The sequence below is a fragment of the Oryx dammah genome, unplaced genomic scaffold (assembly GCF_014754425.2).
Source record: "Oryx dammah isolate SB20612 unplaced genomic scaffold, SCBI_Odam_1.1 HiC_scaffold_1, whole genome shotgun sequence".
Classification (NCBI taxonomy): Eukaryota; Metazoa; Chordata; class Mammalia; order Artiodactyla; family Bovidae; genus Oryx; species Oryx dammah.
Window position 1 is genome coordinate 75,621,727 of NW_024070185.1, and position 24,127 is coordinate 75,645,853.

The 24,127-nt window shown below is 37.8% G+C and overlaps 1 protein-coding gene and 1 non-coding gene across 6 annotated transcripts in view; both read right to left on the reverse strand.

Annotated features, from left to right (window-relative positions):
- Nucleotides 1–2,587: 2,587 nt before the first annotated feature.
- KIF27 (kinesin family member 27) overlaps nucleotides 2,588–24,127 on the reverse strand; it is a 91,509-nt gene continuing 69,969 nt past the window's right edge. For all 5 annotated transcript variants that reach the window (XM_040244513.1, XM_040244523.1, XM_040244532.1 and 2 more), the window contains 4 exons: nucleotides 21,986–22,192; nucleotides 20,188–20,386; nucleotides 16,510–16,674; nucleotides 2,588–4,790 (listed from right to left, as the gene is read on the reverse strand). In XM_040244513.1, coding sequence (XP_040100447.1) covers nucleotides 4,306–4,790; nucleotides 16,510–16,674; nucleotides 20,188–20,386; nucleotides 21,986–22,192 — 1,056 coding nt within the window. In that variant the 3' untranslated portion in view covers nucleotides 2,588–4,305. The remainder of the gene's footprint in view (nucleotides 4,791–16,509; nucleotides 16,675–20,187; nucleotides 20,387–21,985; nucleotides 22,193–24,127) is intronic.
- On the reverse strand, nucleotides 5,274–5,345 carry TRNAS-GGA. Its single transcript has one exon. It is a non-coding gene; the product is annotated as a tRNA-Ser (tRNA).

The following is a 24,127-nucleotide window of genomic DNA, read 5'->3' on the forward strand; positions in this document are numbered from 1 at the left end:
TCTAGAGTGTCTTTTCACATAATCCTGAATAAACAATATTCATAAGAAGAATTGGTGTAAAAACCAGGATGTGTCTATTTTCAAATGGAAAATTCAGTACCAACTTGGGTATTCTTCAGGGTTTAGAGATAGCCCATGATTGAAGTTAAGTTTGTGTGGTTGCAAGAGAGATAAAATATATTCTCTCAAAATATTTTTGAAAATTCCTTGCTGGCCTATGGAATGCTTTAAAATAAAGCTCTTTTTTCTCCTGTTTTTATCAGAGCTTTTTGAATCCTGGAACTCTGGGGAGTGAGGGGTAAGTAAGCTATAATTTACCTATATTTTGTTGTTGTTACTTGGGGCAAGGTTCAAAAAGTGGTGGGTTTTTTTGGCTATATTGAAAGGCTTGTGAGATCTTAGTTCCTTGACCAGGGATCAAATCCAGGTCCTTGGCAGTGAGAGCATGGAGTCCCAATCATTGGACTGCCAGGGAATTCCCAAGAAGTATTTCTTTTAAGATATCTCTCAGATCAAATAATTTCAAACAATATTTACCACTCTGGACTTGAAAAATCTATTTTGCTTTCCCTGGTGGCTCAGTGGCAAAAGAATCTGCCTGCAATGCAGGAGATGCAAGTTCTATCCTTGGGTTGGGAAGATCTGCTGGAGAAAGAAATGGCAATCCACTCCAGTATTTTTGCCTGGGAAATCCCATGGACAGAGGAGCCTGGAAGTCTGTAGTCCATAGGATCACAAGAGTGGGACATGACTTAGTGACTAAACAACATATACTGTAATAAGCTTGAAAACACAATACAGTGTGAAAATATTATTTTACTTCATTGATATATTGCTTTTGTTCTGCTTTAATCACAAGTATTTTTAAATGTTTAGTTTTCTAGTCTTTTGTTGGGAATGGTTTTGTTCCTTGGGCATATAAGGATCTCGCTTGTTATAACCAAGTGTGAGATTGCTGTATTTTTCTCTTCAGGTACAGAGGTAACTCAGTAGCAGTGTGTTGTATAATATTTTACCAACAGAAACTAATACCTAAATCTAAGTCAATATATTTGGGTTCAATTAAATTACACCACTAGCATTTCAAATAGTGGCTATTCTGTTGATGCATTGTGGAAATTTCTAGGAAAAGAGCGATTAAAAAGGGACAAACAAGAACTATGTAAAATATCCAAAGCCAATACTAAACATCAAGTTTTCCCGAGCTTTCTTTTTATAATTTCTCATTCTAATTACTGCCACATTGGTATTGTTGGGGTCAAAATGAAAATAGCATTATAAAAATCAAACACTACTCCAGTATGTGGTGTCATGCATGCTCTGTATTCCAAAGCAAGGAATGGAAGTAGGCACCCCTGCTGCAAGCTCTGAGGGGTGCATTATTTGGAGAGAATTTAAAACCAATAAAACTTATGAAAAGTCAGTGTACTTTTTTATTATCAGCATCAGGGAAACAATGACAGTGATAAAATACTTCTCCCATTAGACCGATGCTCCCATACACACTCTTTGAACACTACTGCCCAGATGAGCTCAAAATACTGCATACCCAATGCATTTGAGGTATTTATCATGGAAGGATCTCACTCAGCTTCACTCTCAATTTTTGAAAATATAAATGTTTTATCAGTATTGGTCAAGGGAGCCGGCTATATCTTTAAATGTAAAATACACATGAGTACTTTAAAAGATTCCAGTGAAGTTGAGAGAGGAATTATGTACATGAGTGGGCAATGAACTTTAATTATTAATACTCTAGTGTTTTAAAAAATCTTAAGTATGTGCCTAAGGAAATAAATGAAAGAGCAAAACATGTCATACTTTAATGACATATGTCATGTCATTTAATGTGTAAGAATTTGTGCCTACAGAACCAAAATCCCATTAAGGACTTGACTCCTTAGCAATTCATTCTAAGACTCTGTATAAGACCCTTTGTTTTAAAATATAAGACGCCCATCCTTAAATTAGCATTTATCACTTTATTGACCTGGGTTGTTACAAACAAGCTAATGGCAATCAAGTCCACATTATCGAAGATCATATATATATATTTTTTTGCTGACTTCTTGGACCCTGACTTCATGAAGATATGAAGAACTGAGGGGGAAAAAACATTAGCAAAAGAAAACAAACATTAAAGCACAAACGCACCTTCACTGATGTTCTTGCTACTCACGGTTCCCATATTCACAGAGTTCTCCAACTCCGTTATCTACAACACTCTGGAGTTAGGGAATGAACTAGTACTTTACGGAGGAAAATATGTTTCTTTCCAAACGCTGTTATAGGTAGAAAAAGTATGAAGTGAAGTGAGCTCGCTCAGTCGTGTCCGACTCTTTGCGACCCCATGGACCGTAGCCCACCAGGCTCTTCCATTCATAGGATTCTCCAGGCAAGAATACTGGAGTGGGTTGCCATTTCCTTCTCCAGCGGAACTTCCTGACCCAGGGATCGAACCCAGGTCTCCCACATTGTGGGCAGGCGCTTTACCCTTAATATAATGAACAAAAAACCCCCCACATATTTCATACATATGCAAAAAGGCAAACACAATGACAAAATGTTCAGACTTAAGGACAGCATGTGAAATGAGAGCAAAATTTATTAGTGGTATATGTAAGAAAAATTGTACTTGTTTTTGGGGAGGTGCCTTAAAATTTTGTTTCCTTTGTAAGTGCACTGACTAAACAGAAAGACAAAAGTTTCATTCCTATAATATATTTCATTCCTAGAATATATTATTCAGGGCATTCTTAACATGTGTGTTTGAGTATGTACATGAAATCCATCATAGCACAAAGGATATATGTTTAACCAAAAAGGGGAAAAATTATATATTTGTTATTTAGAAGTCAGTTCATATTTGCATTATTAAATCTACTCATTGTTGGTTTAATATAAATTTTATTGTTTTGTTAGTGAGCTGGCTTTTAGAAAATGCATTTATATTTCCACAGGTAAAACAAGTATGTGTCAATTTCTTGAGCAGGCAGCAGAATTCCAAAGTTAAAAAAAATTCTTATATGAATTATTTCTAAATATTACTTAATCTTATAAGGAATTTAAAATTAGGACCTTCATTAATAAACCTGTACTTATTATTAAATATATGATTGATATGCTTTAAGACACTGGCCTTGTGCCATTTTATACACATATCAGTCTTCCCTGTGGCTCAGTGGTGAAGAGTCTGCCTGCCAGTGCAGGAGATGTGGGTTCAGTCCCTGGGGCAGGAAGATCCCCTGGAGAAGGAAATGGCAATCTCTCCAGTATTCTTGCCTGGAAATCTCATGGACAAAGGAACCTGGTGGGCTACAGTCCATGGGGTCACAAAAGAGTTGGACATGACTTTGCAAAACAATACACATATATCACACATTATATATGGTATATATTAAGTATATACCATACAAACCAAAGACAAAAAAAAAAAAAAAACACAAAACCTGGCTTAAAACCAGTCTGGCTTCAAATCGGCTCTGTTACAAATAAAATTTCTAACTTTGTTTGTAAATTTGCTGGATGAAGCAGTTTCTAATTGGCCAACATTATATATTATGGTTCCATTCCCAGGTAAGTCCACAGAAGTCTATTTAATTCATAATTTAAATTATTTTTAATACCATACTTTAGAGAGATAAAAACTATTCACTAATTTAGAAGTTAGTTTTGGTTTGATTTTCTTTTCCTATAGGAACTGGTTTTTACCAGTGGGACCAAGGAATCCTACTCCCTAGGGGCTAGAAATTAGAAGTCTTTGAACACAGGGCAACAGTTTGGGTGCCAGGTAAGATAGTCAGGGTCAATAGCAACAGAAGAAAGAACAAAAGAAAACATTAGCAGCATCAGATACGAAAAACTGGAGTCAGTAAGAAAGTGGGTTACTCTAACGGACCAGATTTCCATAAATCAGGGTGGTTTTGCTGCTGTTCCACTCAAACATTAATTAGTTTAAGAAAAAGTTTTATTTTACAAGTGAAAGTTTGGAAAACTAACAAAAATAACATAAGTAACAAAATAGTAAAATGGGATATTTTCTGTGATTGAAAAATATGAAAATGTACAAGTTGTATTTGATGGGCAAATCAGTATTTAGTTCTTAATTCCAAACTGAAGTTTATATAATAATTAGAGCAAAAAACTCTTGCAAGAAAACACACATTCACAGTATACAAAAGGATTCTTTCCTCCCCTTCTTCTTTATCCTGAGGGAAGAGCTAGTGAACTTAAAATTTAATTTTTAATAGGTTAGAAAAAGGAATCTTACACATCTTCTAAATTAAAGTTTTCCTTATTAAATGCCTAAGTTTTTAAGTCACTCACTTTCCTTGCTACTTCAAGGGAATCAGCAGTCATAGATCCAACCCCAGCTCCAAGATTGGAACGTCGTAATGATAGTTCCAAGGCAGAAATCTGGCGTAACTCTTTGCGACACAACTTTACAGGTGTGACACCATGCAGCTGTCCCACATTTCTGACTGGCTGAATTTGGGATGATGGTCGACTGTTAGATTTTGTAAACTGATTTTCATCTACTTCGGTTTTGTCCTCATTGCTTAACAAATGCTCACTAGTGGGTGCTACAGAGCTATACATTGGAGGTAATTCTGGGCCATCTTCCCAGAGCTTCTGAGGATTTGGCTGTGTTCTTACACTGCTTGTGGAACTGTCTAATTGTCTTTCCCTTCCACTTAATTTCATACTTTCAGTTCTGGATGCCCATTTTAATTCTTCTGAAGCCAGGCCGGCTTTTTCTGGGTTCTGAACTCCATCTCCAGCATCATGATCTAAAAGTAATCAAAAAAGCAGAAAAATAATTAGAGGTTTCCTTAAAAACAGGTATTTTAATCATAGTATCGTGCAATATAAATTATGTCTTCCAGCTTGTGTTGTTAAGTGACTTAAGTGTAAAAATGAATTATTTCACTCAGAGGCATTTGCATGTGAATAACTCAGAATTCTTTATTAATGGAACAAAATTGAAAGTTTTCTAGCGATTTTGGCACCCATAGAAACACAGGAGTCCTTTTGGCCTCTGTGGAGCTCTTCCACACCTGCCTCTGCTGGGCTTGCCACTGGTGAATTACAGCCCAAATCTTGGTCATATTTCCAGGGAATCTTCTGACTTAGCATGAGTGAGTGAAGTCACTCAGTCATGTCCAACTCTTTGTGACCCCATGGACTGTAGCCTACCTACCAGGCTCCTCCCTCCATGGGATTCTCCAGGCAAGAGTACTCGAGTGGGTTGCCATTTCCTTCTCCAGGGGATCTTCCCTACCCAGGGATCGAACCCAGGTCTCCTGCATTCCAGGCAGACGCTTTAACCTTTGAGCCACCAGGGAAGCCATGTGTGTGAAAATCTAGTCTTGGGTGGGACTCCAAGCAAGAGAGCAGGGTTCTTCCATCTGAGCGTACTCTGGGATAAATACCACAGCTCCCACCATCAAAATGGAAATGACAGCATACCCCTCAGAGGGAACCATTCGGCTGGAATGACTGATAGGAGTGAGTTAAGACAGCAAAGCTTGAGGCCGTCAAATTATAGAATCATCTAATATCAAAGACAAAACTTAAAGAAAGTCCATATAGGTACTAGACCTAATGCAGAGAAAAATGCCAACTTTAACGTTGATGAGGCAATTAGTACACTTCTGGTCCTGCGTATATCAAGTTTTAAAACAGAAGGTGCACACTGGCAGCTCCAAAGCCAAATCTGGCCCACAGATTTGTTTTACTTAGCCTATAAAATAATATGCAAAATTTAAAAAGTGAAAAGTTTCACATAAAAATACAGATTTCCGGATTTTATAGAAAAAGGAGAGAAATTAACAATTTCTGCCTGGCAACAGCAGCCAGAAAAGAGCTGCCCCTGCCAGTGTGGATGGCTGTTGTAGCCCCACTGCTCACTCTGGCTTCCTGGCTCCTGCAGCCATTTTAGTTTGTGAACCTGGTTTAAATTTAATTGATTTTCTATATAACGTTTAAAAATTGAGAATAACTCTGTTGTACACCTGAAACTTACATAACATCATACATCAACTCTACCTCAATAAAAAAAAAAAAAGGATTGATTTTCTAGTTTTTAAAATTCTCACAAACAAAAAACCTGAACTGGCAAATGACATAGATCCTCAAAATGGAATTAGCAGGTACAAAGTTGATCACAGTGGCTTCCAAAGTTTGCTGCACATTAGTGTCACCTGGAAACTTTTAAAACTCCTGATGCCTAATAACCTATAATGGGAAGGAATATGAAACAGAGTGTGTGTGTATATAAGTGATAAGTGAAAGTCACTCAGTTGTGTCTCTTTGTGACCCCATGGACTATACAGTCCATGGAATTCTCCAGGCCAGAATACTGGAGTGGGTAGCCTATTCCTTCTCCAGCAGATCGCCCTGACCCAGGAATCAAACTGGGGTCTCCTGCATTACAGATGGATTCTTTACCAACTGAGCTATCAGGGAAGCGTGTGTGTATGTATGTATCTCTGTGTGTGTGTGTGTATTTGGATCACTTTACTGTACACCTGAAACTAACACAATATTGTAAATCAACTATATTTCAATGAAAAAAGAAATCCTGATACCGAGGTCATAGTGTCTGGGGGAGGAAGCCAGGCATCTTAGTTTTTAAAGATCATAAGAGAAAGGGCAGGGATGGGCTCAATGGAAAGGTTCACTCCCAAGCCCACTTAGATTCCTCATAATACAGTTTCCCTTTTCCAGAATTTCACCACTAATTGAACAGACTAAACAAAGATTTAATTCATCTGTAATTACACAGGCAGTAAAAGAAATTAGGATCCCAACCAGATCTGCTGACTCTAATATCCTAACACATAGTTTTATAAGTGACTTAAATTGATATGAGGATACTCTGTCAATATCAGTTGCACCAGGGGTGGCCATCTCTTCCATGAAGCCCACCTCAGGCCCACTGAGGAAGACTATGGTCCTTAGATTTTAACTTCTGATAGATCATTTACTGGCTCTGCTCTGGTTTACAACTGAACCCACCATGAGACTATCAGCTCCCTGACAAGGACCTGAGTTCCATTCAGCTTTAGGTCCTCCATCACTCATAGCTAAGCCTATTAGATTTTTAATTAATGGGTGACATTTAAATAAATTAATTGATACAAGGATAGTTTTAAATAGTTAAACAAGTACATGGATTGCATGTCCATATTAACTGATTTTATCCTCACAAAATGTTAGAAAACAGATGCACTGGGCTTGGAAGCATGAACAAGAAGTGACCAAGATATTTTAGTCAAAAGAGTAATTCTTTGCTACTTGGAAATACTAAAAATATTCAAAGCATATAAAGTCTGGCAGGCAGGCAATGAAAAGAGGACTACTGAAACCCAATCAACTGAATACTAAAACTGTTATGTGTTAACTAGGATACTGATTATTAAGCATGTAATACTTCATTCATATAGTTTATATATATAAAGAGAGTTATATATATAAAACTCTCTTTTTTGTGGCATCTTTGTCAGGTTTTGGAATTATTAGGGTGATGGTGGCCTCACAGAATGAGTTTGGAAGTTTACCTTCCTCTGCAATTTTTCTGGAAGAGTTTATTTTTGGTAGAATTCAGCTGTGAAGCCATCTGGACCTGGGCTTTTGTTTGCTGGAAGATTTCTGATCATAGTTTCAATTTCTGTGCTTGTGATGGGTCTGTTAAGATTTTCTATTTCTTTCTGGTTCAGTTTTGGAAAGCTGTACTTTTCTAAGAATTTGTCCATTTTTTGCAAGTTATTGGCATATAATTGCTGATAGTAGTCTCTTATGATCCTTTGTATTTCTGTGTTGTCTGTTGTGATCTCTCCATTTTCATTTCTAATTTTATTGATTTGATTTTTCTCCCTTTGTTTCTGGATGAGTCTGGCTAATGGTTTGTCAATTTTATTTATCCTCTCAGAGAACCAACTTTTGGCTTTGTTGATTTTTGCTATGGTCTCTTTTGTTTCTTTTGCATTTATTTCTGCCCTAATTTTTAAGATTTCTTTCCTTCTACTAACCCTGTGGTTCTTCATTTCTTCCTTTTCTAGCTGTTTTAGGCATAGAGTTAGGTTATTTATTTGACTTTTTTCTTGTTTCTTGAGGTATGCCTGAATTGCTATGAACCTTCCCCTTAGCACTGCTTTTACAGTGTCCCACATATTTTGGGTTGTTGTGTTTTCATTTCATTCATTTCTATCCATACTTTGATTTCTTCTGTGATACCAAAACCTGACAAAAATGCCACAAAAAAAGAAAACTACAGGCCAATATCACTGATGAACATAGATGCAAAAATCCTTAACAAAATTCTAGCAATCAAAATCCAACAACACATTAAAAAGATCATATATCATGACCAAGTGGGCTTTATCAGAGGGATGCAAGGACTCTTCAATATCTGCAAATCAATCAATGTAATACACCACATTAACAAATTGAAAAATAAAAGCCATATGAGTATCTCAATAGATGCAGAGAAAACCTTTGACAAAATTCAACATCCATTTATGATAAAAACCCTCCAGAAAGCAGGAATAGAAGGAACATACCTCAACATAATAAAAGCTATACATGACAAACCCACAGCAAACATTATCCTCAATGGTAAAAAATTGAAAGCATTTCTCCTAAAGTCAGGAACAAGACAAGGGTGCCCACTCTCACCACTACTAGTCAACATAGTTTTGGCCACAGCAATCAGAGCAGAAAAAGAAATAAAAGGAATCCAAATTGGAAAAGAAGAAGTAAAACTCTCACTGTTTGCAAATGACATAATCCTCTACATAGAAAACCCTAAAGACTCCACCAGAAAATTACTAGAGCTAATCAATGAATATAGTAAAGTTGTAGGATATAAAATCAACACACAGAAATCCCTTGCATTCCTATACACTAATGATGAGAAAACAGAAAGAGAAATTAAGGAAACAATTCCAATCACCATTGCAATGAACAGAATAAAATACTTAGAAATATATCTACCTAAAGAAACAAAAGACCTATATATAGAAAACTATAAAACACTGGTGAAAGAAATCAAAGAGGACACTAATAGATGGAGAAATATACCGTGTTCATGGATTGGAAGAATCAATATAGTGAAAATGAGTATACTACCCAAGGCGATCTATAGATTCAATGTAATCCCTGTCAAGCTACCAATGGTATTTTTCACAGAGCTAGAACAAATAATTTCATACAAAAAACATCAAATACCCAAAGCAATCTTGAGAAAGAAGAATGGAACTGGAGAAATCAACCTGCCTGACTTCAGGCATTATTACAAAGCCATAGTCATCAAGACAGTGTGGTACTGGCACAAAGACAGAAATATAGATCAATGGAACTAAAAAGAAAGCCCAGAGATAAATCTACATACCTATGGACACCTTATCCTTGACAAAGGAGGCAAGAATATACAAGTGGTGCTGGGAAAACTGGTCAACCACTTGTAAAAGAATGAAACTAGAACACTTTTTAACACCATACACAAAAATAAACTCAAAATGGATTAAATGTCTAAACATAAGACCAGAAACTATAAAACTCCTAGAGGAGCGCATAGGCAAAACACTTTCTGACATAAATCACAGTAGGATCCTCTATGACCCACCTGCCACAATATTGGAAATAAAAGCAAAACTAAACAAATGGGACCTAATTAAAGAAGAGAGGCGAAAAGCAAAGGAGAAAAGGAAAGATTTAAGCATCTGAATGCAGAGTTCCAAAGAATAGCAAGAAGAGATAAGAAAGCCTTCTTCAGTGATCAATGCAAAGAAATAGAGGGAAACAACAGAATGGGAAAGACCAGAGATCTCTTCAAGAAAATTAGAGATACCAAGGGAACATTTCATGCAAAGATGGGCTCGATCAAGGACAGAAATGGTATGGACCTAACAGAAGCAGAAGATATTAAGAAGAGGCGGCAAGAATACACAGAACAACTGTACAAAAAAGTTCTTCACGACCCAGATAATCATGATGATGTGATCACTCATCTAGAGCCAGACATCTTGGAATGTGAAGTCAAGTGGGCCTTAGGAAGCATCACTATGAACAAAGCTAGTGGAGGTGATGGAATTCCAGTTGAGCTGTTTCAAATCCTGAAAGATGATGCTGTGAAAGTGCTGCACTCAATATGCCAGCAAATTTGGAAAACTCAGCAGTGGCCACAGGACTGGAAAAGGTCAGTTTTCACTCCAATTCCAAAGAAAGGAAATGCAAAAACATGCTCAAACTACTGCACAATTGTACTCATCTCACATGCTAGTAAAGTAATGCTCAAAATTCTCCAAGCCAGGCTTCAGCAATACGTGAACCGTGAACTCCCTGATGTTCAAGCTGGTTTTAGAAAAGGCAGAGGAACCAGAGATCAAATTGCCAACATCCACTGGATCATGGAAAAAGCAAGAGAGTTCCAGAAAAACATCTATTTCTGCTTTATTGACTAGGCCAAAGCCTTTGACTGTGTGGATCACAATCAACTGTGGAAAATTCTGAAAGAGATGGGAATACCAGACCACCTGACCTGTCTCTTGAGAAATCTGTATGCAGGTCAGGAAGCAACAGTTACAACTGGACATGGAACAACAGACTGGTTCCAAAGAGGAAAAGGAGTATGTCAAGCGTGTATATTGTCACTCTGCTTATTTAACTTCTATGCAGAGTATATCATGAGAAACGCTGGACTAGAAGAAACACAAGCTGGAATCAAGATTGCCGGGAGAAATATCAATAACCTCAGATATGCAGATGACACCACCCTTATGGCAGAAAGTGAAGAGGAGCTAAAAAGCCTCTTGATGAAAGTGAAAGTGGAGAGTGAAAAAGTTGGCTTAAAGCTCAACATTCAGAAAACGAAGATCATGGCATCCGGTCCCATCACTTCATGGGAAATAGATGGGGAAACAGTGGAAACAGTGTCAGACTTTATTTTGGGGGGCTCCAAAATCACTGCAGATGGTGACTGCAGCCATGAAATTAAAAGACGCTTACTCCTTGGAAGAAAAGTTATGACCAACCTAGATAGTATATTCAAAAGCAGAGACATTACTTTGCTGACTAAGTTCTGTCTAGTCAAGGCTATGGTTTTTCCTGTGGTCATGTACGGATGTGAGAGTTGGACTGTGAAGAAAGCTGAGCACCAGAAGAATTGATGCTTTTGAACTGTGGTGTTGGAGAGAAGACTCTTGAGAGTCCCTTGTACTGCAAGGAGATACAACCAGTCCATTCTGAAGGAGATCTGGCCTGGGATTTCTTTGGAAGGAATGATGCTAAAGCTGAAACTCCAGTACTTTGGCCACCTCATGCGAAGAGTTGACTCATTGGAAAAGATTGATGCTGGGAGGGATTGGGGGCAGGAGGAGAAGGGGACGACCGAGGATGAGATGGCTGGATGGCATCACCGACTCGATGGATGTGAGTCTGAGTGAAATCCGGGAGTTGGTGATGGACAGGGAGGCCTGGCGTGCTGCGATTCATGGGGTCGCAAAGAGTCAGACACGACTGAGTGACTGAACTGAACGGAACTGCACAACAAAGGATACTATAAGCAATGTGAAAAGACAGCCTTCAGAATGGGAGAAAGTAATAGCAAATGAAGCAACTGACAAACAACTAATCTCAAAAATATACAAGCAACACCTGCAGCTCAATTCCAGAAAAATAAACGACCCAGTCATAAAGTGGGCCAAAGAACTAAACATACGTTTCTCCAAAGAAGACATACAGATGGCTAACAAACACATGAAAAGATGTTCAACATCACTCATTATCAGAGAAATGCAAATCAAAACCACAATGAGGTACCATTTCACTCCAGTCAGAATGGCTGCAATCCAAAAGTCTACAAGCAATAAATGCTGGAGAAGGTGTGGAGAAAAGGGAACCCTCTTACACTGTTGGTGGGAATGCAAATTACTACAGCCACTATGGAGAGCAGTGTGGAGATTCCTTAAAAAACTGGAAACAGAACTGCCATATGACCCATTGCTGGGCATACACACCAAGGAAACCAGAATTGAAAGAGACATGTGTCCCCCAATGTTCATCGCAGCACTGTTTATAATAGCCAGGACATGGAAACAACCTAGATGTCCATCAGCAGATGAATGGATAAGAAAGCTGTGGTACAAATACACAATGGAGTATTACTCAGCCATTAAAAAGAATACATTTAGATCAGTTCTAATGAGGTGGATGAAACTGGAGCCTATTATACAGAGTGAAGTAAGCCAGAAAGAAAAATACCAAAACAGTATAATAACACATATATATGGAATTTAGAAAGCTGTGATACAAATACACAATGGAGTATTACTCAGCCATTAAAAAGAATACATTTAGATCAGTTCTAATGAGGTGGATGAAACTGGAGCCCATTATACAGAGTGAAGTAAGCCAGAAAGAAAAATACCAAAACAGTATAATAACACACATATATGGAATTTAGAAAGATGTATGCGAGACAGCAAAAGAGACACAGATGTATAGAACAGTCTTGTGGACTCTGTGGGAGAGGGCGAGGGTGGGATGATTTGGGAGAGTGTCACTGAAACATGTTTATTATCATATGTAAAACGAATCGCCAGTCCAGGTTTGATGCATGATACAGGATTCTCAGGGCTGGTGCACTGGGATGACCCAGAGGCATGGGATGAGGAGGGAGGTGGAGGGTTCAGGATGGGGAACATATGTATACCCGTGGTGGATTCATGTCAATGTATGGCAAAACCAATACAATATTGTAAAGTAATTAGCCTCCAATTAAAATAAATATTTATTTTTTAAAAAAGAGCTAAAAAAAAACTCTCTATATCTTAGGGAACTCAAAATTTGATATACTTAAGCAGCTATATTTTATAATTCAAACAGTCTCATTTAAAAAAATCTCACGGCAGGCTGTTCCCATATCTGCAGCAGGTCTCCAAAGTGAACAGCCTCTAGCATATTGGAACGTGGAGAAGGGTTCCATTATATTAGAGCAGCATTTTGAAATAGGATATAGTACAAGTTATTTCACCAATATGAATCCAAATGAATTTTTTTAAAGCATAAGGAGATCACTGAAAAGAATTATGCTGAAATATTAATAGTTGTGGGTAGAATTGTGGGTGATTTTTTCTGATTTTTTTTTCTATATTTTCAAAGTTTTCTATAATGACTATATATTACTTTTTATAGCTAAAAATAAAGATATTTAAGATGGTTCTAGGCACCCCACTCCAGTACTGTTGCCTGGAAAATCCCATGGACAGAGGAGCCTGGTAGGCTGCGGTCCATGGGGTCGAAAAGAGTCGGACACGACTGAGCGACTTCACTTTCACTTTTCACTTTCATGCATTGGAGAAGGAGGTGGCAACCCACTCCAGTGTTCTTGCCTGGAGAATCCCAGGGACAGGGGAGCCTGATGGGCTGCCGTCTATGGGGGCACACAGAGTCGGACACGACTGAAGTGACTTGGCAGCAGCAGCAGGGGAAATAGCAAATTAGCTGAGATAACATCTTCAACATCATTAAGACGTCTACCTCCAGGAATTCCCTGGTAGTCCAGTGGTTAGGAGTTTGAGTTTTCAATGCCAGGGGCCTGGGTTTCATCCCTGGTCAGGGAACTAGGATCCTGCAAGTTACAAGGTCAAAAAAAAAGACTAGACTTCCCAGGTAAGTTGGTAAGATATGAGTTATCCTCACTTTACACATCTCCAAGATTATTTAACTTTTTTTTTTTTTTAGCTTTTTGTGTTTGTTTCATTAAAGAGCATGATGAAGAATTAGGTTTTTTAAGCCTTTTTACCACCATACACCACACTGTCATTTTAAGAGATGTCTAGTGGACTCAGGAGTATAAAAATGGGCCATTTAAACAGTAACAGCTAATTTCAGATATCTCAAATTTGAAAGTGTATTTTTAAAGCAAAAATGGCTTTATGCTAATTGCTTTGTTCCCTACTTAATACCTGTTTACACTTTAGTTTTTTGCAGATAGCATTTCAAGTAAAAGGTTCAGCTATATGTCACAGGAAGAATTTCAAGTAAATGTTTTGCTTATATGAGTAAATACCTCTGTATTACTACGCTGAAATCATAAAAGTTGGTCTCTTTGGCAGAATTGGTATGTTTGTATCACATCTCTATCCTAAAATGACTTTTTACTAGAACACAGAACCAGGAGTTAGAAGACCAGGGACCTTAGACCATGTTCTATTTACTGGTCTGATTTTGAGTCACTGGGCCACGCTAAGCTTTAATTCCCACATCTAAAAATGGAGTTAGCATATACTGGTTTACCGAGTTTAGGACTAAATAGAACTGTTTGGGAAAATGCCTACAAATGATATATACAATAAATATAAAGTAACATTAGAACTACTTTTCTAAAATATTACTGAGTTTTAACCACAATGAGGTACCATCTCACGCTGGTCAGAATGGCTGCTATCAAAAAGTCTACAAACAATAAATGCTGGAGAGGGTGCGGAGAAAAGGGCACCCTCTTACACTGTTGGTGGGAATGCAAACTAGCGCAGCCACTATGGAGAACAGTGTGGAGATTCCTTAAACAACTGGAAATAGAATTGCCATACAACCCAGCAGTCCCACTGCTGGGCATACACAACGAGGAAACCAGAACTGAGAGAGACACATGTCCACCAATGTTCATCACAGCACTGTTTACAATAGCCAGGACATGGGAGCAACCTAGATGTCCACTGGCAGATGAATGGATAAGAAAGCTGTGGTACATATACACAATGGAGTATTACTCAGCTGTTAAAAAGAATGCATTTGAATCAGTTCTAATGAGATGGATGAAACTGGAGCCTATTATACAGAGTGAAGTAAGTCAGAAAGAAAAACACTAATCCAGTAGATTAATGCATTATATATGGAATTTAGAAAGATGGTAATGATGACCCTATATGCAAGACAGCATAAGAGACACAGATGTAAAGAACAGACTTTTAGACTCTGTGGGAGAAGGTGAGGGTGAGATGATCTGAGAGAACACCACTGAATATACAGCACCATGTATATTATCATATGTGAAATAGATCTCCAGTCCAGGTTCAATGCATGAGACAAGGTGCTCTGGGCTGGTGTACTGGATGGGATGGGGAGGGAGGTGGGAGGTGGGTTCAGGATAGGGAACACATGTACACCCATGGCTGATTCATGTCAGTGTATGGCAAAAACCACTACAATATTATAAAGTAAGTAACCTCCAATTAAAATAAATAAATTAATTAAAAAACAAAATAACAGCAACAGAAAAATAAAATATTACTGAGTTTTAAGATTTAAAACTATGTTAATTCTGCTTACATTATATATTCAGCACACATCTTTTCATTGTACACATATATCATTCTCTACTGGACCCTATTTTTTATGGTTTCAGTTTTTCAGTTCAGTTCAGTTCAGTCGCTCAGTCGTGTCCAGCTCTTTGGGACCCCATGAATCGCAGCACGCCAGGCCTCCCTGTCTATCACCATCTCCCGGAGCTCACTCAGACTCACGTCCATCGAGTCCGTGATGCCATCCAGCCATCTCATCCTTGGTTCAATTTTTATAATTATCTTTTAAGTTGAAATATAATTGATATGTAACATTATATTAGTTTCAGGTGTACTGTTTACCTCTTGTAATCATCTTTAAGTACTGGGTTGGGCAAAAAGTTCGTTTGGGTTTTTTCATAAGCTGGTACAGAAAAACCTGAATAAATTTTTTTAACAACCCAATAGTTTTCTTTACAGGTACAAAGTAGTTGTGTTTCTAAAAAAGACTGTAAAGTCAACTTTCAAAACCATTCTTAACTTATTAGAAGAATACTTTCTCCAAAGGAAGGCTAATTTTTTTATAAAAAGAGAATATATTATTTTAGAGATATTGGTTGCTCTCTACTGGTGGGCTTAAAGACAATATGTTTTAATCATAGATATATCACCTTCATGGCAGTTTTTGCTTTTGCAAAGTTCTTTGTCATGTTTTATCACTTCATTGAGGAAGGTGGTATTTCTACATATCTACATATAATTATGCAAGAAAACATCCTAGTCTCAACAATGGTTTTATTATATTTTTGAATTTCCAGAGATTACAATATGGAAAAACCTGAGTGATCTTAGATATACATATGATATTGTTTTACCTTTATTATTCTCTATTTATTTTACTTTTTATGATAATCAGAAGGCTTCATTTCCTATAAAACAGGAAAACAGCAGCTATCCTATATTTAGGGTTATTTTAAGAATTTTAGTGAGTTAGAAAATATAGGAATCCCTGGTACATGGTAGACAATCCAATAAATGATCATTTCCTACACACATATACATTTGTTCTTTTATTCTTTTATCCAGTGGCTCTGTCTTAACATAGACTAGACAACCATTTTTGTTACAGAGACAGAATTCTAAATAATCCAATCAGTTGAGAGAGGCTTCATGGCAAACCGTGCTATGGTGTTGGTGCAATAGGTAATGCTAAATTTCTTACTTTCTGATAGTACTAGTTGCTGCCGAATTGCTTCCCCTACCAGTCCCTTGAGTTTCTTCTTCAGATCTCTGCTGGTTTTCTTATAGAAATATAGATCTCTTTCCAGCTGCTGGATTTTATCTTCATAATTTTTTAAAGTGTCCACAATGCCTTCCCCATCTCGCTCTATAAAACAGAAATTTACATTTAAAATCAGTTTAAAATAAATGACTGAAAATCCTAACAGAGCTCCCACACTCTATTTAAAGGATGAGAAGTATGTTACATGTTTATCTGTTCCTTGAATGGATTTGTTTTCAGCTACAATATGGATTCTACTGCCTGTAAAATGTTTTCAAAGTAGGATGAGCCCTTCCCCATCCTAACCCTTAAAACTATGTATTTTTCATAATTCATAAGTACTTTTTGAGTAGTTACTAACTAAATTTATCCTCAGAACATCAGTAGTAAGGTCTACATTTGGAACTCTGTCCAGCTGCATCAGTGTCTTAAAGTTTATATCAGGAACTGTGGATATATAAAAGTCATAAGCCTAAGGTTTATAGGCCCAAGAAATATACAACCAGGGAACTTCCCTGGTAGCACAGTAGACAGGAATCCATCTGCCAATACAGGGAACATGGGTTCGATCTTTGGTCCAGTAAGATTCCACATGCCGAGAAGCAACTAACACCATGCGCCACAACCTCTGAGCACGTGCTCTAGAGCCTGTCAGCTGCTACTGCTGAGCTGGTGTGCTGCAACTACTGAAGCCCCTGCGCCTAAAGTCTGTGCTCTACAACAGAAGCCATCATGATGAGAAGCCTGCCACATCGCAGTGAAGAGTAGCCCCTAATCTCCGCAACTAGAGAAAGCCTGTGCAGCAACAAAAACCCAGTGCAACCCAAAATAAATAAATAGATTAATTTTAAAAATAAATGCAATGCTTTAAGAAAAAAATGGAGAAGGCAATGGCACCCCACTCCAGTACTCTTGCCTGGAAAATCCTATACACGGAAGAGCCTGGTGGGCTGCAGTCCATGGGGTCACTAAGGGTCGGACCCGACTGAGCGACTTCACTTTCACTTTTCACTTTCATGCATCGGAGAAGGAAATGGCAGCCCACTCCCGTGTTCTTGCCTGGAGAATCCTAGGGATGGGGGAGCCTGGTGGGCTGCTGTCTATGGGGTCTCACAGAGTCGGACACGACTGAAGTGACTTAGCAGCAGCAGCAGCTTAAGAAAAAAAGACTGGGCGTGGGTTCCATTCCGGGTCAGGGAACTAAGATCCCACATGCTTTGTGGCGTGGCCAAGAAACTTGAAAATAAAAAAGAAATATACAACCAGAAAAACCAGAAACCTGTCAGAAGAGGCTGAAAAATTAAATTACAAAGGAAAAACCACCAGGAAAAGAGAAGAGGGGAAAAAGCTATAAGTAAACCTCTAGTTTATGCCACAATATAACTTAAAACTTCTAATATTTAGACAACAGTCCCCTTTATGTTCTATAACCAGTAAAATTCAGTTTACTCATCTTCAGAAATACACTTTCAGACCTACTCTCTCCTGCTGGTAAATCTAGAAAATGGTCCTGGGCTCAGTTGCCCAGTTGTGTCTGACTCTTTGTGACACTATAAACTATAGCATGCAGGCTTCCTGTCCTTTATTATCTCCTAGAGTTTGCTCAAAGTTATGTCTGTTAAATCAATGATGCCATCAAACCACCTCATCCTCTGTTACCCCCTTATTTTTTTTGCCTTCAGTCTTTCCCAGTGTCAGGGTCTTTTCCAATGAGTCAGCTCTGCATCAGGTGGCCAAAGTATTGGAGCTTCAGCTTCAGCATCATTTCTTACAATGAATATTCAGGGTTGATTTCCTTTAGGACTGATCTCCTTGCTGTCCAAGGGACTCTTGAGAGTCTTCGCCAGCACCACAATTCAAAAGGATCAATTCTTTGGCACTCGGCCCTCTTTATGGTCCAACTCACACATCCATATGTGACTACTGGAAAAATCATAGCTTTGATTATACAGACCCACCCCTTTATCAGCAAAGCAATTATCTCCGCTTTTCAATACGCTGTTTAGGTTTGTCATAGCTTATCTTCCAAGGAGCATCTTTTAATTTCGTGACTGCAGTCACCATCCACAGTGATTTTGCAGCCCAAGAAAATAAAGTCTGTCATTGTTTCCATTGTTTCCCCACCTATTTGCCATGAAGTGATGGACCAGATGCCATGATCTTAGTTTTCCGAATGTTGCATTTTAAGCCAGCTTTTTCACTCTCCTCTTTCATCCTCATCCAGAGGCTCTTTAGTTCCTCTTCACTTTCTGCCATTAGAGTGGTATCATCTGCATATCTGAGGTTGTTATTTCTCCCAGCAATCTTGATTCCAGCTTGTGCTTCAACCAACCCAGAATTTTGCATGATGTACTCTGCATATAAGTTAAATAAGCAGGGTGACAATATACAGCCTTGACGTACTCCTTTCCCAAACCAGTCTGTTGTTCCATGTCCACTTCTAACTGTTGCTTCTTGACCTGCATATAGGTTTCTCAGGAGACCGGTAATGTGGCCTGGTATTCCCATCTCTTTAAGAATTTTGCACAGAATGTTTCCTACATAAATATTTTCAGTTACAACTTAGTTATGAAAAACTTGTCCCAGCTATAGTAATGAATGATTTTTAAAATGTTCTCATTTGGCTATAGCATGAGCATTTTTGTAGAATGCCAATCACTTGAAAAAACATATTAAAAATTCTATTAAAAGATCACTTTTAGAGACGTAAGACAGAATAACACGATGTAAAGAGAACGTGTTTGAATGAAATAACGTATGGAATCCAGTCAAGGAAGTCCTGTCATCAGGCAACTAGTTGCTAATTAATTGGTTATAAAATTTAACTTACAGGCAGACTGCCTCAACACTCCAATGCACAGATTTTCCAATTTTCTGCTTACTTGGGTTGCTTCTTCCGGATCTCTTTTACCACATTTCCAGCTCTAGATTCACGAGAATGAAGACTCAACAGCTAAGCTGCCTGAACTGAAGTATTCCAGGCACTGAAGTATCGCCAGGCAGTGATTTTGTTGCCATAAGAACTGTGTGTGTACCAGTCATAAGCCCAGGTATTGTGAACCAACTGCTATGACAAGTCTTTCCACACCACAGTTGACAGCTGAACTAAACTACTATATGCTAAGAAACAGTATGTGCCCATCAATGGTAGACTAATTTTGACCTAAGCTATAATCTTTAATGCATAAAATTTACAACTGATATAACTAAAAGGAGAACTATAACCAGAAATCTTATAGAACCTATTACTTTAATTTTATAAAGGTAAAGTGATTTAAATATCAAGGTTCTATATGCTAGAAATGGGGAACTTTTCAGCTATATATCACCAAGCCAGATGTCATCCCACATTCCTACATAGTAACTAGACCAATAACTAACAGGGTTGCAGCAGTTCTCTGTGTGTCACTGGAGACAGGCAGAGGAGATGGCACTTCAAGCATGAAGTGCCTTACATCCATAGGGGTATCCCAGCATGTGGACCCAAACACACAAAGCACAAAACATGTGTTAGCAGTAATTATTTATGCATGTTAGGCTTTAACTGACCCAATTCCTTTCCTGATCCCCCTCCTCTTCTACATCATCTTCACACAGCTGATGAGAAGAGGCAGTTACCTTTGAAATGATGTAACAGAAGCTGCATTTTTTGCTCATGTTCCTTTTGCTGGAGGATCAGTCTCCGGTCACACTGAAATTTCAGATGTTCCAGTGCAGATTCTAACTCACGAACCACATTATCCCGTTCCAGAACTTTCATTTTAATTTCTTCATTCTGTAACTTTAGTTTCCGTTCAACTTCTCGCAAATTAACCACCTAGCAAAGACATTTTTTGACCTTTTAACTGTCTTAGACAACCTAATATAATAGATTAATTTACTTTTCCTTAGACTTCATAAAGATGAACGCCCTTAATCACCATGGTATAACTAGGCAAATGCTTTGTAACAAACCCACAAAATAACCTAACAGCCTTTTTAATTTGTTGGGATTCTGAACTGGTAACAACTTCATTTTAAATATATACCTGTGGCGGATTCATGTTGATGTATAGCAAAACCAATACAATAGTATAAAGTAATTAACCTCCAATTTTTAAAATAAATAAATAAATAAATTCCCCCAATAAATAAATAAATAAATATAATGTTGGTCTAACCATCACCCCTCCATCATTTCTTAGACATAATCTTTGTAGTTTACCTTTGTAATCCTATAACTATTTTCCCAGTCTAAAAAAATATCAAGAATTCTAAAGACTCTTGTAACATCTAGATTATTCTCATTTTTAACTCCAAAGTGAATGTTATAAATAAGTGACAGAATTTTTTCACCTATAAATAGAGTTTGGCCTGAGACTGTACTTTTAGTCCAGTGGGTTCCTCTCTGCACTGATATAAAGTAAAAACACTTCAGACAATATCTGTGTCACAGTACTTCTTAATAATGTAAAGACCTTCTCTCTAGAAAAATACTAATTTCTATCAAGGGTTCTTAAGATCAGAAAAATCCACTGACCTTGGCCCTTGCACTAAGACCACCACAAAAGAGTTATCTGTATCAAAGCCTCAGACAATATGTACCATTATTTCTGCCCTCCAAACACCCAGTGATGGGATGCGCTCACATCAATGATAGAAGTGTAATCATTCTGATAATCATTATCCAAGAGGAGGGCTGTGTATAACACTTCTATTAATTTCTTCATCTTTATTTTACTTGTCTCACAGAATTAGAACTTTATTTTAAAACTTCAGTGTTTTATTTTTCATTAATTGTATATTATCTTAAACTGAATATATTTTTCAGAGAAAAAAGTAATCTACTTGCTTAACATTTCATAATATATATATTATGAGAAGACATTGGAGAAAAGATGGATATAATTTTCAATGTTATGAATTTTCAATGTTATGAAATCTCTATCAGTAAACTGTCAAATCTGTATAAAATATCTTAATTTATATTAAGCACACCCAGGTTAATGCTAAAATCGATCACTATCTTTTTGTCACTGATGTACCATTTCATCTCTATTTCAGTTCATAGAGTATGATGAGAAAGTATAGGTACCCCTACCCAGCAATGAAGGAAAGGGAATCCAAACCTGGAGGGTCCCTTGATTTTTCATGAATGCTAAGTAGGAACAACCAAATCTAGAAAATATCCAACTAATAGTGCCTGAAGAATATAGGGATTAAATTCTTTGGATTTTAAAACTATTTCAAAAAGCATACTCCTTTCAAGCAACCCTTCAATTTTAAGAACCTCACTAAAATTAAGGCCTACAATACTTGGATAAGCACAAAGATTTCAGATGACAACATTCAGTACTGTAAAGTCTACATATATGTGAGCTGTATACCCATCTTGATCCCTATTTATAAGAAAACCCTCTGTCCCTGAAAAACAAACCTTATTGAAATATCTGAAAAGAACAGCTCTAATCTCAACAGGACTCAGGCAAATTAGTCTTTCTAAGACATTTGCTTCACTATGAGAGAGGTTTTGAAATGAAGCTCTGAGCAAGTTCTGGCGACTCTGGATACTTTCATTCTTGTATTCAATTGCGGCTTCCAAAGCTTCAATCCCTTCTTCAAGTTGGAAAAGAACATGTTCTTCCTAGATATAATACAATAGAAATCACTCATTTTAAATGAAATAGTATAACTTGGACTTCGTCATATTCTAAGATCTTACTAGATCTTGGGTCTAATGGGCATTACCATTCTTCTACCTTTCCCTCAAACCAATCCATGGTGGCTGCCAAATAAGTATCATGCATTGTGCTGTATTTTCACCAAATGTTTCACAAAACATTACAGCGTTTTTAGTTACAGAATTCCTCATAAAATAGAAACTCAAATGTTTCTTGAAGATAAGAACTGACCCTCTAGAACTGCATATGGCCAACAGGTATATGAGAATAAAGATATTCAACATCGCTAATCATCAGGGAAATGCAAATAAAAAACCACAGTGTGATACACACCTGTCAGAATGGCAATCATCAAATAACAAATGTTGGTGAGGATATGAAGAAAAGTAATTTCTCATACACGGTTGGTGGGAATGTAATTTGGTTATAGCCACTGTAGAAAACAGTATGGAGGGTTCTCAAAACACTGAAAAAGAACTACTATATGACCCAGAAATTCTACTCCTGGGTACATATCTGGGAAGAAAAACTAATTTGCAAAGATACATGCACCTCAATGTTCATAGCAGCTTTATTTACAACTGCCAAGGTATGGAAGCGACCTAAGTGTCCATCAATAGATGAATGGATAAAGATGTGGTATATATACACAAAGAAATACTGCTGCTGCTAAGTCGCTTCAGTTGTGTCCGACTCTGTGAGACCCCACAGACAGCAGCCTACCAGGCTCCCCCGTCCGTGGGATTCTCCAGGCAAGAACACTGGAGTGGGTTGCCATTTCCTTCTCCAGTGCATGAAAGTGAAAAGTGAAAGGGAAGCCGCTCAGTCATATCCAACTCTTAGCGACCCCATGGACTTCAGCCTACCAGGCTCCTCCATCCATGGGATTCTCCAGGCAAGAGTACTGGAGTTAGGTGCCAGAATACTACTTGGTCATAAAAACAAAATTTTGCCATTTGCAGCAGCAACAAGAATGGACCTGGAGGGCCCTATAGTAAGTGAGTCAGACAGAGAAAGACAAATGCTGTATCACTTATACGTAGAATCTAAAACTTACAACAAACTAGTGAATATAACAGCAAAAAAAGAAGCAGACTCACAGATACAGAGAACAACATAGTGGTTACCAGTGGCAGGGCACATAATAGGGGTTGGGGAGTGGGAGGTACAATCAACTGGGAGTAAGACAGGCTACAAGGATATATTATACTACACAGGGAATATAGCCAATATTTTATAGTAACTGTACCTTTAAAAATTGTATTACAGTGTTCTATCTAAAATGACCTTCTTTCTTATATCTATCAATACATACCATGTTTTTCATAATCCAGCTCAAGATCCTGATTCACCAATGCTGCCTTAATTCAATCTTCCACCAAATGATCACTGCATTGCTTTGGATAAATAATGTATTAAGTATAGCTTTATTAGGTTTCCCTGGTGGCTCAGTGATAAAGAATCTGCCTGCCAATGAGGAGACGTGGGTTTGATCCCTGGGTGAGGAAGACTCCCTGGAGAAGGAAGTGGCAACCCACTGCAGTATTCTTGCCTGGGAAATTCCACGGACAGAGGAGTCTGGCGGGCCACAGGCTATGGGGTTGCAAAAGATTCGGGCATGACTTAGTAACTAAACAACAACAACAAAATAGCTTTATTACATTATCTATAACTTGATTTTTATATTCATCAAGATTTAGAGTTTTCTCATCTCTCTGTCTCTTCTCCTTAGATGGAGTAGAATTCCTCAAGAGAAGCAAAATGTTTTCCACTTTTTTGTTTCCTCCATAGGGCCCAGGAACTGTCCTGGGCACTCAAGAATTCCTTAAATGCTCAAACGTTTTGCTGAATTTTAGCCTCTCAGACCTTTAGATCTGCAGGGCTGGGGGTTGACTTTG